The sequence below is a fragment of the Sphaerodactylus townsendi genome, linkage group LG14 (genome assembly GCF_021028975.2).
Source record: "Sphaerodactylus townsendi isolate TG3544 linkage group LG14, MPM_Stown_v2.3, whole genome shotgun sequence".
NCBI lineage: Eukaryota > Metazoa > Chordata > Lepidosauria > Squamata > Sphaerodactylidae > Sphaerodactylus > Sphaerodactylus townsendi.
The window spans coordinates 18,698,248-18,714,178 of NC_059438.1; the positions used below are offsets into that span (position 1 = coordinate 18,698,248).

Here is a 15,931-nt window from a genome sequence, read left to right on the forward strand (position 1 = left end):
TCTGGACAAGACACTGTTTAGCAATAAGCAGCTGTGTAAAAAGTCTTCAGGTTTGCAACATATATATGCTTTGGGGGAATTGGTGTACAGTTTATATTAATGTACTGAAGCATCCGAGCTAAGGAGCATCCATATTCATTTCTCCCAGTATTAACTATGTAAAGAGGTTTGGGAAGACTAAATAAATATCCGAGATAGGATTTAAATTCAATTATATAGCTTTGCAGGAAAAAAAAATAAAAAAATTAAAACGCTGTGCTGTCTGGTGTATGGTGCGGCAGAAGGTAATGCAAGAAATCCAGACGATGAGGGTATAGAATCTTCATCTACCTTCTCTTTGTCTTTGATTCGCCTCTTTCTCAGCCACAATAGCAAAGGAGGAAAGAGATTCAGAATGCAACTGGTATTTCTGACAAACAGATGAACTATGTGGGGAACATGTGCTTGATCCAAAAATAATCCCACAGAACCTTTGATATTCCATTTGGTTTCAAAAGTGTGAAGTGAGTGATTAGAATGATAAAAGAAATCACCGAGTAGGAAGAGGCATAATAATGAACTAATTAAACTGTGCTGCAGTTCTTTTTAAAATATATCTGTATATAAGTATATATTCATTCTGCCATTGGTAAAATAGATTATCGATAACCGCTCCAGTTATTAAATAGGAATTTTTTTTTTTTAAAAAAAAAACCTTCTTCAGTATCGAAATTTATTTGGAGAGACAATTATTTCTTTATTTCATTATTTTAGTTTTTGATCACTTCTGGTTCCTGCTGCATAAGACTGATGTTACTGTTAGGTAGATAACACAATAATGTACGGTACCACTTCACAGAGACCACACTTCCACAGATGGCAGGTTGCCACTCCATTGATTCAATGTAGGGGCCACTTTCTTGTTATATACATGTGCTAAACAAGGACAACAATAGCAATCCAGTAGCAAATGGATTTGATGTTTCATATCTGCTAGCCATCATCTAACCAACTTTGTACATAGAAAAGCGGTCCTCAACACAGAACCCGTGGGCCTTATCTCATGGAATGTGGATGTACCCTGTGGTGGTTAATGATGGGGCTGGTTTTGTGGGCCTGCTAACATCCTTTTTATTTTGTGGTATGAACGATTCATTCAAAGATGCTATGGAACTTAAATGTGTTTAATTTTGTCTGGGTCATTCCTAATTGGGAGGAACCGTGGGTCAGTGATAGAGCATCTGCTTGGAATGCAGAAGGTCCCAGGTTTGATTCCGGATATCTCCAGTTAAAAGTAGGCAATGTGAATGACCTCTGCCTGAGACCCTGGAGAGCCACTGCCAGTCTGAGCAGCCCTTGATGGGCCACAGGCCTGATTCAATATAAGGCTGCTTCATGTGCATTCTGTTGTTTTGTACAATTAATATGCCATCATGTGGGCAGGCGAAGTCCAACCAGTGGTGTAGTGCCCAAGGGGTGGGGGGTGGGTGTCTCGCACTGGGCATGCACAAGGTGTGACAGTGCAGATGGGGGCGTGGCAGGGGCACAAGGCACACACATTTCCCGGGCACAGTTCCCCCTCACTACGGACCAATGATGTTTCATGCTGTTGAAAATATTTGAAGGATTCAAGAAGGATACTGACAAGCTGGAACAGGTCCAGAGAAGGGCAACCAAAATGGTAAAAGGTCTGGAATCCATGCCCTATGAGGAAAGACTTAGGGAGCTGGGTATATTTAGTTTGGTAAGAGAAGGTTAAGAGGTGACATGATAGCCATGTTTAGATATTTGAAGGGATGTCATGTTGGTGAGGGAGCATGCATGTTTTCTGCTGCTCTAGAGACTAGGACCAGGAGTAATGGGTTCAAGGTGCAGGAAAAGAGATTCCATCTAAACATCAGGAAAAACTTCCTGACAATAAGGGCTGTTTGACAGTGGAATGCGCTATCTTGGAGTGTGGTGGAGTCTCCTTCTTTGGAGACTTTTAAAGAGAGGCTTGATGGCCATCTGTCAGGAGTGCTTTGTGTGTTCCTGCATTGCAGGGGGTTGGACTTGATGGCTCTTGGGATCTCTTCCAACTCTATGATTCCATGAAGAGTGGCTAACTAATACACTGGTGACTGATTCTATTCTTTGTGTCCTCTGGAAATGCATCCATGTTTTTATTCCCTCCCATCCCTAGCAGCATGATGCAAAAAACCCTCTTGTAGGCAGAGTTCATTCATGCATTCAACTAAATGAAGAAAATCCAGTACTTTTGTTCAGATCTGCCACTGCTTACAGCTCCCTTGGCCACTGGATATTTGAAGCACTTAAGCCCAGGCCTCTGGCACTGCAGAAGGTGCTGAGAACTCAGTTAGGTAATGTCATGGTGGTTTCACTCCAGTTGGAGAACTTGACTTGCTGGCTTCCGAGTGTGGGATGGGTGCTATAGAAAACTGCTTCTCAACCTTATAAGCAGAGGTTTGTTCAATTCTAGGCTTATGGTTGAGGACATTGATTGGTTTCCATCTGTTGGCCTCCCCTTTCCCCTCCCCTCCCCTTCCTTTTCTCTTCCCCCCCCCCCTCATCGTATGATATATTTCCTTTGGGGTAACTTTATGTTTTTTATAGGATTTGCGGGCACTGCTACACTGCCAACTGAGAAGTTTACTGGACTTTATAATATTTTAATGTAATCATTATTGTACGATGCCCTGATCCCTTAGGGGAAAGGGCACCTTATCAATCAAACTAAACAAACAAACAAATAACATCCCAGAATTAAGGAAAGACAGGTGCCTAGAAGAGGTAGGAGCAGAGCCGTAGCGAGGGGGAACTACGCCTGGGGCACAGTTCTTCAGAAATCTCTCAGCCCCACCTACCTCACAATGTATCTGTTGTGGGGAGAGGAACGGAAAGGAGCTTGTAAGCCCCCTTGAGTCTCCTTACAGGAGAGAAAGGTGGGATATAAATCCAAAGTCGTCTTCTTGTTCTTTTGGCCTGGGAACGCCCCCATTTAAGTCTATGCTGGCATACAGCAGTTTCACAGGGTCAGGGGAGCATCCATGTCAGTTTGTTGGCTGCGGTGCAGCAAGCCTCTTTGGAGGTGGCGTGGCTGCACCACCCCTGGCTGTGGCACAACTACCCCCCCCCCCACAAGATTGCACTGATTGATGCTTGATTGCTTTCCATCATGTGTCCCCACATTTGAAAACAGAACTAGTGTGCGTGTGCCACATGGAGAGCAGTACAGGCTAAATCCTGATTTGTCCCCTCCTCTTCCCAGCTTAGAGGAGAGAGCCACGTTCTCTTTTCAGATACGCCATATGGCAAAAAGCGGGAAACGCAATGGAACTTTCTCTTCACCACACAGCGCAACTGGTGGCAAAAGCATTTTGAGGTTCATACATTGAACTTCCCACCCGCTGCTGCCGAAATCTTCCCATAGCTTTTGTTTGCAATAACTTGGAAATGTGATGTTAATTTAAAAATAATTTAGAAATGTACAGCCTTTCAACAAGGATGTTCTTTCACACACAAGCACAGTTTCTGGTTTGGGGGCTGTGTGTGTGTGTGTGTGTGTGTGTGTGTGTGTGTGTGTGTGTGTGTGTGTGTGTGTGTGTGTGTGTTTGTATGTGTAAGAGATGTCCAAACCAAGATATTTTTAGGGCATAGTTCACAGATTGCTTGCCTTGGCTTTTATATCATTTCAGAGAAAGAAAGCAGACGAGAGAAAATAGTTCTTTGTTGTTTAGGTTGCTGAGAGAAATAATTGCTGTTATTGACAGGGCACTATTAAAAGAAGCTCGCAGGACTGTCAAACTCCTGTCTCTTTCAATGACTATTCCGGCATTCGGGACTGTGAGGAAAACCTTGATTGCTAACAAGTGTTCGGAATACGTTTAAATGCACATTTTTTTTTGAGCCGTATTTCTTTCTTTCTCCTTCTGGATGTATATGTGTGATTTTCTGTAAATATTTCCCATATGTGCTATGCCACCCAGAGTTCTTCTAAATCAGACAGAGCCATATGAGTTTAAGCACTGAATTTGAAATATATATTTAATTCATGAAGATCATCTTATATGTTTTAAAACACTGTTTAAGCCCATCCTTACTCTGTTGAAAAGTGCTTATTAGAGGTAAATTATACATTTTACTACCGGAGCATTAGAGATACCATTAGTGCAAATTTAAACCGCTGCAAAAAAACACACACACGCACACACAGTAGATAATGTTAATTTCAAACGCAGAAACTAACTATATTTTGTACCTTTTTATTACTCGCTTTCGCTTTAATTTTTACGGACTACTTTTTTATCTTAAGTATACGTTCTTACACAATACGATTGTAATGCTCCGTAATGGTTATTAATATTTTATGGACCCTATATTTATAGTTCTTTATTGGGAAACAATGCAGCAGGCCTGCAGATCTTTGAATCCTTCTGGAATGGTGCCCTCCAAATAATGATAAATTACTTGTGCAGAATGCCATTTGCTAATTATATCCATGATTTACTGCGGAGCAAGACTTAAATCATTCATTTCAGTCTTGCGTAACAGTGCCATGAAATTTTTAGGTTTAAAAATGGTTTCCATGTGTATAATTTAAACAAATTTTTAGTGCTATTGTACACACAAAAACATCGCAGTCGTCCGTTTGTTGCAGGCGTTGTCTCTCCTTTTACCCCATTCCCTCCCCACCCCTCTGATTATCCCCTTGGCCCCTCCTTGCACTTTCAATGATCGGTGTAGTAGAATAGTTCTTCATTTTCATAACCATTGCTTTGAATTCAATAGCAATCAGAGCAGGTGCACTCTGATCCGGAGGAACCGGGTTTGATTCCCAGCTCTTCCACTTGAGTTGTGGAGGCTTATCTGGGGAATTCAGATTAGCCTGTGCACTCCCACACACGCCAGCTGGGTGACCTTGGGTTAGTCACAGCTCTTCGGAGCTCTCTCAGCCCCACCTACCTCACAGGGTGTTTGTTGTGGGGGGGGGAGGAGATTGTAAGCCCCTCTGAGTCTCCTATAGGAGAGAAGGGGGGGATATAAATCCAAACTCTTCTTCATCTTCTTCAAACCAGATAAACTAACACAGAACAAATTATGCTAGCAGCAGTTGCTTGGTATAGAAATTATCATCCACTGGGAGGTACCTTTCTAAAGCAATATTTCATTATGGTATTTGTATCAAACCAGAATTATTAGACTGCAGTGGAAATCACAATGTTAAGAAACCAATGAAAGACAGGATATTTCAAAATATTTTCGGAGCTCTCTCAGCCCAACCCACCTCACAAGGTATTTGTTGTGAGGGGGGAAGGGAAAGGAGATTGTAAGCCCCTTTGAGTCTCCTGCAGGAGAGAAAGGGGGGGATATAAATCCAAACTCTTCTTCTTCTTCTTCTAGCAGTTTTAACATATTAGGCTAAGAGAAAGATAGCTAAGTGTGTGTTGAGTGTGACAGTTCTGAATTACTAGAAAGTTTTTTTTTTTAATCCAGTATTTTTAATCTGGAAACCAGCATTAGAAACATAGTTAGAGGCTAAGAGTGTTGTTGTTCTTGCATATCACTGTTTTAGAAATGCAACTGTTACTATTTCTCAGTTACTCATCCCAATACACCTGTTTGTCTTTCAATAACTGCAGGTGAAAAACCTTACAAGTGTCCCCATTGTGATTACGCTGGTACTCAATCTGCGTCACTCAAGTACCACTTGGAACGGCACCACCGGGAACGGCAGAATGGAGCGGGACCGCTCTCTGGGCAGTCACAAAGTCAAGAACACAAGGAGGAAGCATCAAGTAAAGGATCGATGTTCATTCGGCCCGAAGTACTGAGAGGTGCCTTCAAGGGGCTTCCGGGTATAGATTTCCGAAGCAGCATGGGGTCTCAGCAGTGGTCCCCAGGACTAATTTCCTCCAGAGATCATTCAGGCCATCCAATTGGCATGTCTTCTGAAGTGTCTCCTGATAATATCAAGAGTTCTGACATATCTTCCAAAGGAACACGATTTTCTGAACTTGGCAGAACTTATCACAGCATGGTTGGAAACGGGGTGAATTTTCAAGGGTCACTTCAAGCTTTCATGGACAGCTTTGTCCTCAGCTCCTTGAAGAAAGAGAAAGAAATGAAGGAAAAAGCCCTAAGTGATTGCCTTTCCATAAAACCGTTGATTTCAGAAAGCGGTGAGGACAAAGTACCTAGTAAACATAGAAAAACAGAAAAATCACAGTATGAACCTCTTGATCTGTCTGTGAGGCCTGATGCGGCCAGTCTTCCGGGGTCATCAATTACAGTCCAAGACAATATTGCTTGGCATGGCTGCTTGTTTTGTTCCTTCACAACATCTTCTATGGAGTTAATGGCTCTTCACCTCCAAGCTAATCACTTAGGCAAAGCTAAACGCAAAGACAGTGTTTTGGGATCAACCAGAAATGGCAAAGATCAACCCAGGGAGGCCATTGCTTCAGCCAATAAAGCCAGCTTGCTGCCCACTTCCATACCATCTAACAAAGATGCAACAGTTTCCAATCTGATTGGCCAACTGGATTCGGTTTCTGAAAGGCTGAACCAAGGACCCAAGGACACACCAGGAGAACAAAAAAGTACTGCTTGGCCCAGTCACATGGATTCCAGTTTTTGTAATTTTGCAACAGACTTCTACAAGCAATTTGGTGTTTATTCCGGGGTTGTTGGAGCACAAAACTCTTGTACCACTAATGAACCTGACCTAAAAACACAACCTGGAGATGACCCAAATGTCCTGCTCTCTGACTCTGTAAATAAAAGCCCTACTGATGACCTGTCAGACATAGCTTCGTCTGAAGATATGGAGTCCTCTAAGGAAGAAACTGTAGATGATGATGACATTGACACAGAACCTGACCTTATGAACAAACAGTTGCCCACCCTAAACATAGATGGTGGTGAAAGAGGGGAAAACAGGCCAGGCTCTGTTGCTTCAAAAACGTCACAAGGACTAATATCACCGTTGCCAGCAACATCCGAAAAGCCGTGGCACAGTCAGAATCTGCTTTCCCCCCTTGAAGCCGTACAAGGTGCAATGAAACCGGATCAAGGTCAAAGCCCACAGGTCCTGGAGAAACAAGTGAACATGCTGTCAGTCCTCAGAGCCTACAGCTCTGATGGCTTAGCAGCCTTTAATGGACTTGCAAGTAGCACAGGAAGTAGTGGCTGTATCAAGAGACCTGACTTGTGTGGTAAGTTTTAGCATCCTTCTTTCAGACCATTTCAGAAAACACACACACACTCACACACACAAAAAATCACTAAGTATGCCTAATCGTGTTTGTTAGTAAATTCGGCTTTCGAAATGTTCAAAAACCATTGTGATGAAATAAGCGTACTGGGTTGGATCCCACCAGTTTTTAGTTTTGCCTGGCGAAAAAGAAAGGATGGGTCACACCAACAATTCTGTGCTGGGGGATCATGGGACCTGCCTGGTCAAAAGCCATGTGACACAGGGGTTGTAGGAAAGAGGGGGGGCTGAGTGAGACTGAGTGAAAAAGCTGGCTGGATCCAACCCATTACTTTGTTACAGTGCATGGATCTCCATTGTTACGATGGTGTTCCATGTAAGCATATGTGGCCTTTATGTGTGGCCCTGGCCTTTAAAAAAAATGCATTCATGTAGTTTTTAAATTAGATTAGCAGTTATATAAGATGTTTGTGCTTAAGATTATGTGATCAGGATATCCACTGCTTCATTTTTCCCAATTTGATTTTTGGTTTACTTGATTGTTAAACTGAAAGTGGTAACTTGCAAACTTTTCAGCACTTGAACTGAGGGAAAACAGTGCAGGCTCTCCTAAATCTAGCTCTATCTTTCCCAAAACTTTGTCCTCCCCCCCCCCCCTTTGTGTTGAATTAAGGTGTATGGCACAGGCTCAAGGATCTTATAAATTGCTTTAAAAAAAACACTGACCTCTTTCAGTGTACAGTTAGATTTTTTACAGGGAATTCCAAAATTACACATCCAGCATAAAAAAACTCACCTAAATTAGGCAATGCCAAATTACCAAATTAATACTCTAGTTGTAGATATTCAAATTTAAACTTATCCCCGCCTTCAGATAAGTCAATGTCTTTGAGTTGATCCATATAACCACTTTCCCAGTGACCAATGATTCTCAAAGCTATCAAGTCATAAGCTTCCCTTATCTAGATTATGCGACGTGACCTACTTGTATGAGGTTGACCAGGTTATTTGAAGGGTCCATTGTACAATGTAAATGGCTGCCACCATGATTTGGCTAGCTCTAGTGTATTGTCACCACTTCGGGTTTCCTGAATTCAGCAAGGGCAGAAGGAACAACAGACTGTCTTAAGCTCCTTTTTGTTTACTGAGTTTTAATTTAGATCCCCTTTCTTTTTCTTTCTTTCTTGTGCGAGCTGCTGCCACACAAGCCTCAGAGCTCAGACATGCAGTGGGTTTTGGTTGTGTATCGAACTCTTTCACAAAATTGCCTACGTGCCTTTCAGTCACCTTTTGTTGAGGAGAGAGAGAAATCTGGTGCACGTGACATCCCCACATGTTCACTCAATGTTTGGGGAGGAGGAGTGGAAATGAGAACACCAGTCCCTCCCCCTACCTATGTATAGTCACATGACTATCTGCAAGGGCAACGGTACAGAGGAAGAAGCTGAGTGAACTCCCCCTTCCTGTGGTCAACAATGTTCCCGAACTAGCAATTCTGATCACGGGGGAGTAGAGTATGTATATGTGGCCATTTCCTCTGTGTGGTCACCCCTGCAGGCAGGTGGTCATGGGGTGGCAGGAGGTGGTGAAGTGCTCTCACTCTCTGTCCTCACACATTCCATGAGCACATGAGGCTGTCATGTTTCTGGGCTAGAGCATCTCAATAAATTTGTATTTAATGTCATGCTTTGTAATTTTCAAGAATATCAACAGCTGTAAGAGAAATGCCAGACTGATTTTTTTCTAAGTTTATACATAACAGTGGGAGTAACAAATGCAAAAAAAGGTAATTGCATTATTCATTTACATGCTTGATAGTCCTGCCTCGCTCATTATTGGGTCTGTCATTGGCACCCCCAAAGCAGCATATTGTGTGTCCTTCAAGCTGCAACCTTCTTACGGGAAATGATAACGTATTTGCAAACACGTGTTTGTCAAATTCCCAGTTTACACTATTAGTTGTACACTAAGAAGACCATACCTGCAAATGTAACATGTGAAACTGGTCCAAGCAATCTTTGTATCCAAATACATACCATTTGCTGTGCCAGTAGAGTATCATGAAGTCCATCACCATTCTATCCCTACATTGCAGGCTGATACGTCAGTATTCATGTAGATGGTCAAGAGAAGTAGAATTCAGAGATATCATCAGAGCCATTGGGGGTAGGTGTACAATGGTTTAGGAACCTGTCAAGCCAGGTGCTGTGGCAAGTAGCAGCAAATTGCTCCAATCTTCTGCCTGTCCTTCTCAATTTGAGGGTAGAGGTCCAGTGGAAACCATTGTTGGCCATGGTTTACTTTGGAAGTCCTGGGTGCAGAAACACACAGATAGCATTAGCAAATTAACCCAGAGAAGGGAAATATACACTAAGTAGCATAAAACAGTACTTGGTAGAGGTAGAGCAGTGCTGGACTGCCAAATGTTCCATTTTTTTTTACCTCTACACAAATCGAGAATCACCCATGCTGCACAGATCAAAACAAAAATATAGAGTTATTTATTCAGGAAACCGTAGTACCGCTGATTTGCTAAATTGGAGATTATTGCATTGAGCCAGAAGTAAAAATCAAATTATAATAAAAGTAGAGGGAACCATACATAGAGTTCTCTCCCCCCCCCCCCACTAATTTTCTACTGTTCTAAGGCCTAGGTGTAGAAAGCGGATATATGGTTGATAGAGAACAGCAACATTCCTTTTGCTTTGTAACTTACCAAACCATTTCAGGGCCATTCAGAACCATACCTCTAAAGACTACCTGTGATCTAAGCAAATGCTCACCTGCTGGATTCTTGACATTCAAAATGCCAGGTTGTAGATATATGCAGTTCCAATGAATTCAGCAAAATGACACGTGTTTGGTTCCAATATGCGATCAAGTCTGCGGGATAGCTCCAAACGGCAAAGTGTGTTTTTTCTGAACACAGTGGCAATAACTATGCGGTGCAAAGAATGTTTTCCAAGTTGTCAAAAAAAGAAAACCACTACGGGATTTCTGACAGTTTGAAAAATATTGACAGCTGCTAATGTTATGCAGATTAAAAGTCCCACATTCACTCCTTTTAATAGCTATTCAGCCTCCTGATTATAAAAAGAGGGCTGTCCAAAAGAAATAATTCAAAAAACTTTAAAATTTCCCAGTTTTTAATTTCGGGGCAGGATTGTGTTAGAAGTTTGAGAACCGTACTGATTTGGTGGTTACATTTGAAGGGTTATTGTACCTCTTCCACATTACTGTTAGTATTATTAGTGTTTATGATTGATTAATTTATTCTATTATTTATAATTCAATTTCTAGGCTGCCCTTCCCCATATGGGCTCAGGGCAGCTTCCAACAATACAGTTCGATGGACATTTAAAACAATCAAATACATATCTCAAGACTCCCTAGGTACAGCTTATTAAAGGGGTAATTAGCAACATACAATACTAATAGAACAATCAACAATGAAGAAAAAAAGAAGACCTCAAACAAACAGCATAAGAAAGGGGAGGTGAAGGAAAAGAGGCCAACCAGTTGGACACCATTACTGCTCTCAACCAAAGGCCTGGCAAAGTTGCTCCATCTTACAGAACTCAGGGCCCCATTCCCAAGGACCACTGAATAGTATATTTTCACCATTTCAGGGGCCCCTCATCTCCTAGCCATATCTCTGTCTTGTGGGGTAGGGGAGTATTGCATGTAAGATACATGCCAGGCACATGAGTTGTACATGCAGGTGTGGATCCTACAATGCATGAGTAGAAACATAAATGGACTTAAGTTACTCTTGCATATGATCTTGTGCAACACCCAGTGCTTGCCTCCTGATATATTACAATGCTCAGAAACTGATTGCAGCATCTTATGCAAGCAGAAATGCAAGTGGAATATGGTTTGCTGTGCAAACGGCTACTGCAGTCTTTTTCTTATGCTTCCATTTGCTCAAGTATTTTAGCACAAGTGGAAATTATGCACTAGATCCAACCTTTTGGGCTCCCACTCATTAAATGCTAAATGGCCGCAGTTACACTACTGGTTGATTTCCCCCCACTTTAGTTTTACATAAACACAAAGATACATGAAGCTGCCTAATGATGAGTGAACCCCTTGGACTGTTGTGTACATTGATTGGCAGTGGTTGTCCTGGATTTTATCACCCACTGGAGATGCCAGAGTTCAAACCTGGGAGCTTCTACATGTAAAGCAGATGCTGTACCAATAAGCTATGGCACTTACCTAGGATTACCAGGTTGGGAAATACCTGGAGGTTTTGGAGGTGGAGTCCAAGGAGGGTGGGATTTGGAGAGGAGAAGAACCACGTGGATATATTATACCATAGAATCCATCTTCCAATGTGATCATTTTTTCCAGGTGAGCTGATCTCTGTGACCTGGAGATCAGTTGTAATCCCAGGATATATCCAGCTATCACCTGGACATTAGTAACTCTGCCCCTGTCCAGTAATTTCTACATCTCTGTATCATGATGCAGTTTTAAGCCCTGTGCAGAATTTTCTAATGGACATCCAGAACAAGAAGGAGAAGTGGGGAAATGAGGTCATGCATGCTAGCTCTGATCCTCACATGTGTTAAGCACAACTTCTGAACAGAGTCTTCTCATGGTCATGAATCATAGGTTCCAGACTGTGTGGGACAAACTATGCTCACACATTTTGTGTACACACAGAAACGTTAGAAGTTAGGCTGAAGCTAGCATCTGTACTGAATCGCCTTGTTGAACGATGGCAATTCTTTCATTAAGTTTAGCTGTGCATAGTTTAGCTTAGATGAGAACTAACCGGGAATATTCATCATCTGTAGATTTGTTCTGTCTTTTGACATCTTACGTTATCTCATGGCCACTATGAGTATTTAAATGTGAATGATTCACCGAAAAATATGTGTGATATTGAGTAGCCAGAAGCAATCTGTTAATACTGATGCCATGTTCTAACCTCCCCTTTGGTTTAGACCAGGGGTAGGGAACCTGTGGCTCTCCAGATGTTCAGGAACTACAATTCCCATCAGCCTCTGTCAGCATGGCCAATTGGCCATGCTGGTAGGGGCTGATGGGAATTGTAGTTCCTGAACATCTGGAGAGCCGCAGGTTCCCTACCCCTGGTTTAGACACTGCCTTCTTGGTCAAACCTTCTGACTCCTACAGTGTTTCCTCAAAAATAAGGCAGGGTCTTATATTAATTTTTGCCCCAAAAGATGCATTAGGGCTTATTTTGGGGGGTAGGGCTTATTTTAAGGGAAATACGGTACCTTCACAATTAATTAAGGCGGGCCCTCAGCAGCCCCGTTGCTTCCCCGTCACATGTGATGCAAGCTGCATCCTCATTGGCAGGGAGCCCCCTGCTGGATCACACCATCCTGATCTGTAACTGCCAGTGTGGCTTATTTTTTGGAGTGGGGCTTATATTTTAAGCCTCCTCCAAAAATCCTGAAAAATCATGATAGGGCTTATTTTCAGGGTAGGGCTTATTTTTGGGGAAATACGGTAGCTTAGGGGAAAGAATGTGGTCAATAGTTCATCAAGTATAGTCTGTTTCTTTTGGGATTGCCATCGTTATCGTTGTGTGTATGGAGACCACAGTTTCCCCATTTTTGTTATCATATATATTCACCTTCATGCCAGGCATGAAAAACATTCTGCAGTCAAAGGCATTGCTTGGCTTTTGTTTTTCTATGTCAGGGGTAGGGAACCTGCAGCTCTCCAGATGTTCAGGAACTACAATTCCCATCAGCCCCTACCAGCATGGCCAATTGGCCATGCTGACAGAGGCTGATGGGAATTGTAGTTCCTGAACATCTGGAGAGCCGCAGGTTCCCTACCCCTGTTCTATGTGTTTAAGTAATGTCATTATGCTGCATCTTACAATAGCAATTGATCCAGTTGGGCCCTGTCCGCACGGGGCCAAAAACAGTGGCCCAGGAACGGAAAAGCACCGGTCTCTGGGGTGCTGTTCGCACAGGCGCTGCTGCTGCAACGCAGCAGCGCTGTCCTGTGCGGCCCCGAGTGGCATGAATGCGCCGCTTTCCACCTCCCTTCCCAAGGGAGGTTTTTGGAAAGCGCCGCCATCACAAACAGCACCGTGCGAAGACGCCGCTTTCCCGTCCCTCCCCCATTCACCTTGTCCTCCAGCGTCAGTCTGGAGGGCTGCTGAGACCCGCCTATGCTGCCCTCCGACCTCTGGAGGTTGGGGGGCAGCCTGGGTGGGTCCCTGCAGCCCTCCAGACTGATGCTGGAGGACGAGGTGAGTGGGGAGGGGGACGCAGAAGAGGTGGCTCCATGTGGAGCCGCCTCTTCTCTGTGCTGGCCTCTGCGGGGGCCGCTCACACACTCCTGTGCGAACGCCTCCCTCCCCTCCACCGGCATAATTTTTGGTTCTATCTATTTTAGCTTAGAAACCAATCATATGGATCAGGCTGTATGCATAACATTTGTGCAGCAAATCATTTCACTATTCATTAAGACATACTTCCCTCTCAAACATTACAATGGCTGTCCAGGTTGACCTCTCCAGATCCATTTTTGTACAGTGTAGAAACTGCACAGGAAAAAATGGCACCTTTGATGCCAAACTGGTAATTTTGACTGCCATTGTTTTCTTTGTCCACTGATGACTACATTGTTCTGTACTGTGTTCACCTTCCAAAGCTGGCATGGGGACATTGATGAACAAATCCAAGGGCAGTGTAATGATTTGTAGAAGTAGAGAAGCAAAAGTTTGGACTTGTACCCTGCTTTTTTCAACCATTAGGAGTCTCAAAGTGGCTCATTCATTCCTTCTCTTCCCCTCCCCCCAACAGGCACCTTGTGAGGTAGATGGGGCCAAGAGAGTTCAGAGAGAACTGTGACTAGCCCAAGGTCACCCAGCAGGCGTCATGTGTAGTAGTCAGAAACCAAATCTGGTTCACAAGATCATAGTCTACTGCTCATGGGGAGAAGAGGGGAATCAAACCCAGTTCTCCAGACTAGAGTCCACTGCTCTTAACCACTACACCACACTGGCTGGTACCAGTTGATTGAATCAATATTTGTGCAAGACAGAACAACAGGGAGAGGTCTCTGGCTTACTTTTTCAACCCAAGCCCTTAGCAAACATCTGCCAAAATTCAGGAGTTTGTGTATTTAAATCAGCTTACTACTGATATTTCCTCTGTGGTTTGTTGTTCTTCCATTCAGTCCAAAACTATGCTTATGGTAAGGACTATTGAGATGCCTCTTGGAAATTGAAAGGATTGGCAAAACACTATTCTGATACTCATAATGTCGCAGGTTTTATGTACTATTTTGTCTTAAACGAGAGGACAGGTGAAATAAAACCGTATGATGGTATATGTAGTTGTAACACAATCCACTGATTTTGAACTTCACCAGGGTAGTTCAATGTCAATGTCCCGTTTTTGTAGTGATTTTGCTTGTTAATTCCATCGTGTGTCATTTTAGTATTTGAGTTCAAGTCATCCCTGCATTGGTAAACCAGATGTTACAAAGATAAATGAAAAAATAGCTTATAAAATGCCTTGTACAGATTCTGAAGAAAACATGAAAGGTGCTTCATGTCCAGAAAAGACACATCTTCTATATCAGCAGGTTTCTATGAAGCTTGAAGTCATGGTTAATCTTTCCCTAACTGCTATAGTAGAACAGAATAGTTCCTATTGCTCTTATTTCTGATGCCTTTTGGCCTTCCCTAACTGATGTTAATTTAGTATTGTAATATTCAAGAAAAGAAAACCCTCTTAAATATTTTGAAATATCCTGTCTTTCATTGGTTTCTTAACATTGTGATTTCCACTGCAGTCTAATAATACTGGTTTGATACAAATACCATCATTAAATATTGCTTTAGAAACGTACTTCCCAGTGGATGATAATTTCTATACCAAGCAACTGCTGCTAGCATAATTTGTTCTGTGTTAGTTTATCTGGTTTGAAGAAGACGAAGAAGAGTTTGGATTTATATCCCCCCTTTCTCTCCTATAGGAGACTCAAAGGGGCTTACAATCTCCTTGCCCTTCCCCCCCCCCCCACAACAAACACCCTGTGAGGTAGGTGGGGCTGAGAGAGCTCCAAAAAGCTGTGACTAGCCCAAGGTCACCCAGCTGGTGTGTGTGGGAGTGCACAGGCTAATCTGAATTCCCCAGATAAGCCTCCACAGCTCAGGCGGCAGAGCTGGCAATCAAACCTGGTTCCTCCAGATCAGAGTGCACCTGCTCTTAACCACTACGCCACTGCTTGAATAATATGGATTCATGGTGAAGATTGGCAAAGGGAAGGAAATGGGCTGTACTTTTTTTCCCTAACGCAGCGCCCCATTTCTAGTACTGTCAGTCCACGTGTCAGCATACTTTTTGATCTGGCACATGTAGGCTTACTACTCAAGTCTTGCTACATACATTTTAATGGTTAATAGTGTGGATAAATCCTCCGGGAGGAAAGACCCAGTGTTGTCAGATCTTGTAGATGAAACTAAGGCCCCTTCCGCACACGCAAAATAATGTGTTTTCAAACCACTTTCACAACTGTCTGCAAGTGGATTTTGCTATTCCGCACAGCTTCAAAGAGCACTGAAAGCAGTTTGAAAGTGCCTTATTCTGCAGGTGCGGAATGAGCCAGAGCCAGTAGGAAGAGAGACCACCAAGAATGCTCTGCAGAGAAAGGCAGTGGCAAACCACCTCTGCTTCTTACTTGCCTTGAAAACCCCTTAATTGGATCACCATAAGTCAGCCGCGACTTGACAAC

The 15,931-nt window shown here is 43.0% G+C and overlaps 1 protein-coding gene across 2 annotated transcripts in view; it reads left to right on the forward strand.

The window, feature by feature from the left end:
• Positions 1–15,931, forward strand: part of ZNF536 (zinc finger protein 536) — a 365,500-nt gene that overhangs the window by 274,188 nt on the left and 75,381 nt on the right. For both annotated transcript variants that reach the window (XM_048515612.1, XM_048515613.1), the window contains one exon: positions 5,619–7,193. In XM_048515612.1, coding sequence (XP_048371569.1) covers positions 5,619–7,193 — 1,575 coding nt within the window. The remainder of the gene's footprint in view (positions 1–5,618; positions 7,194–15,931) is intronic.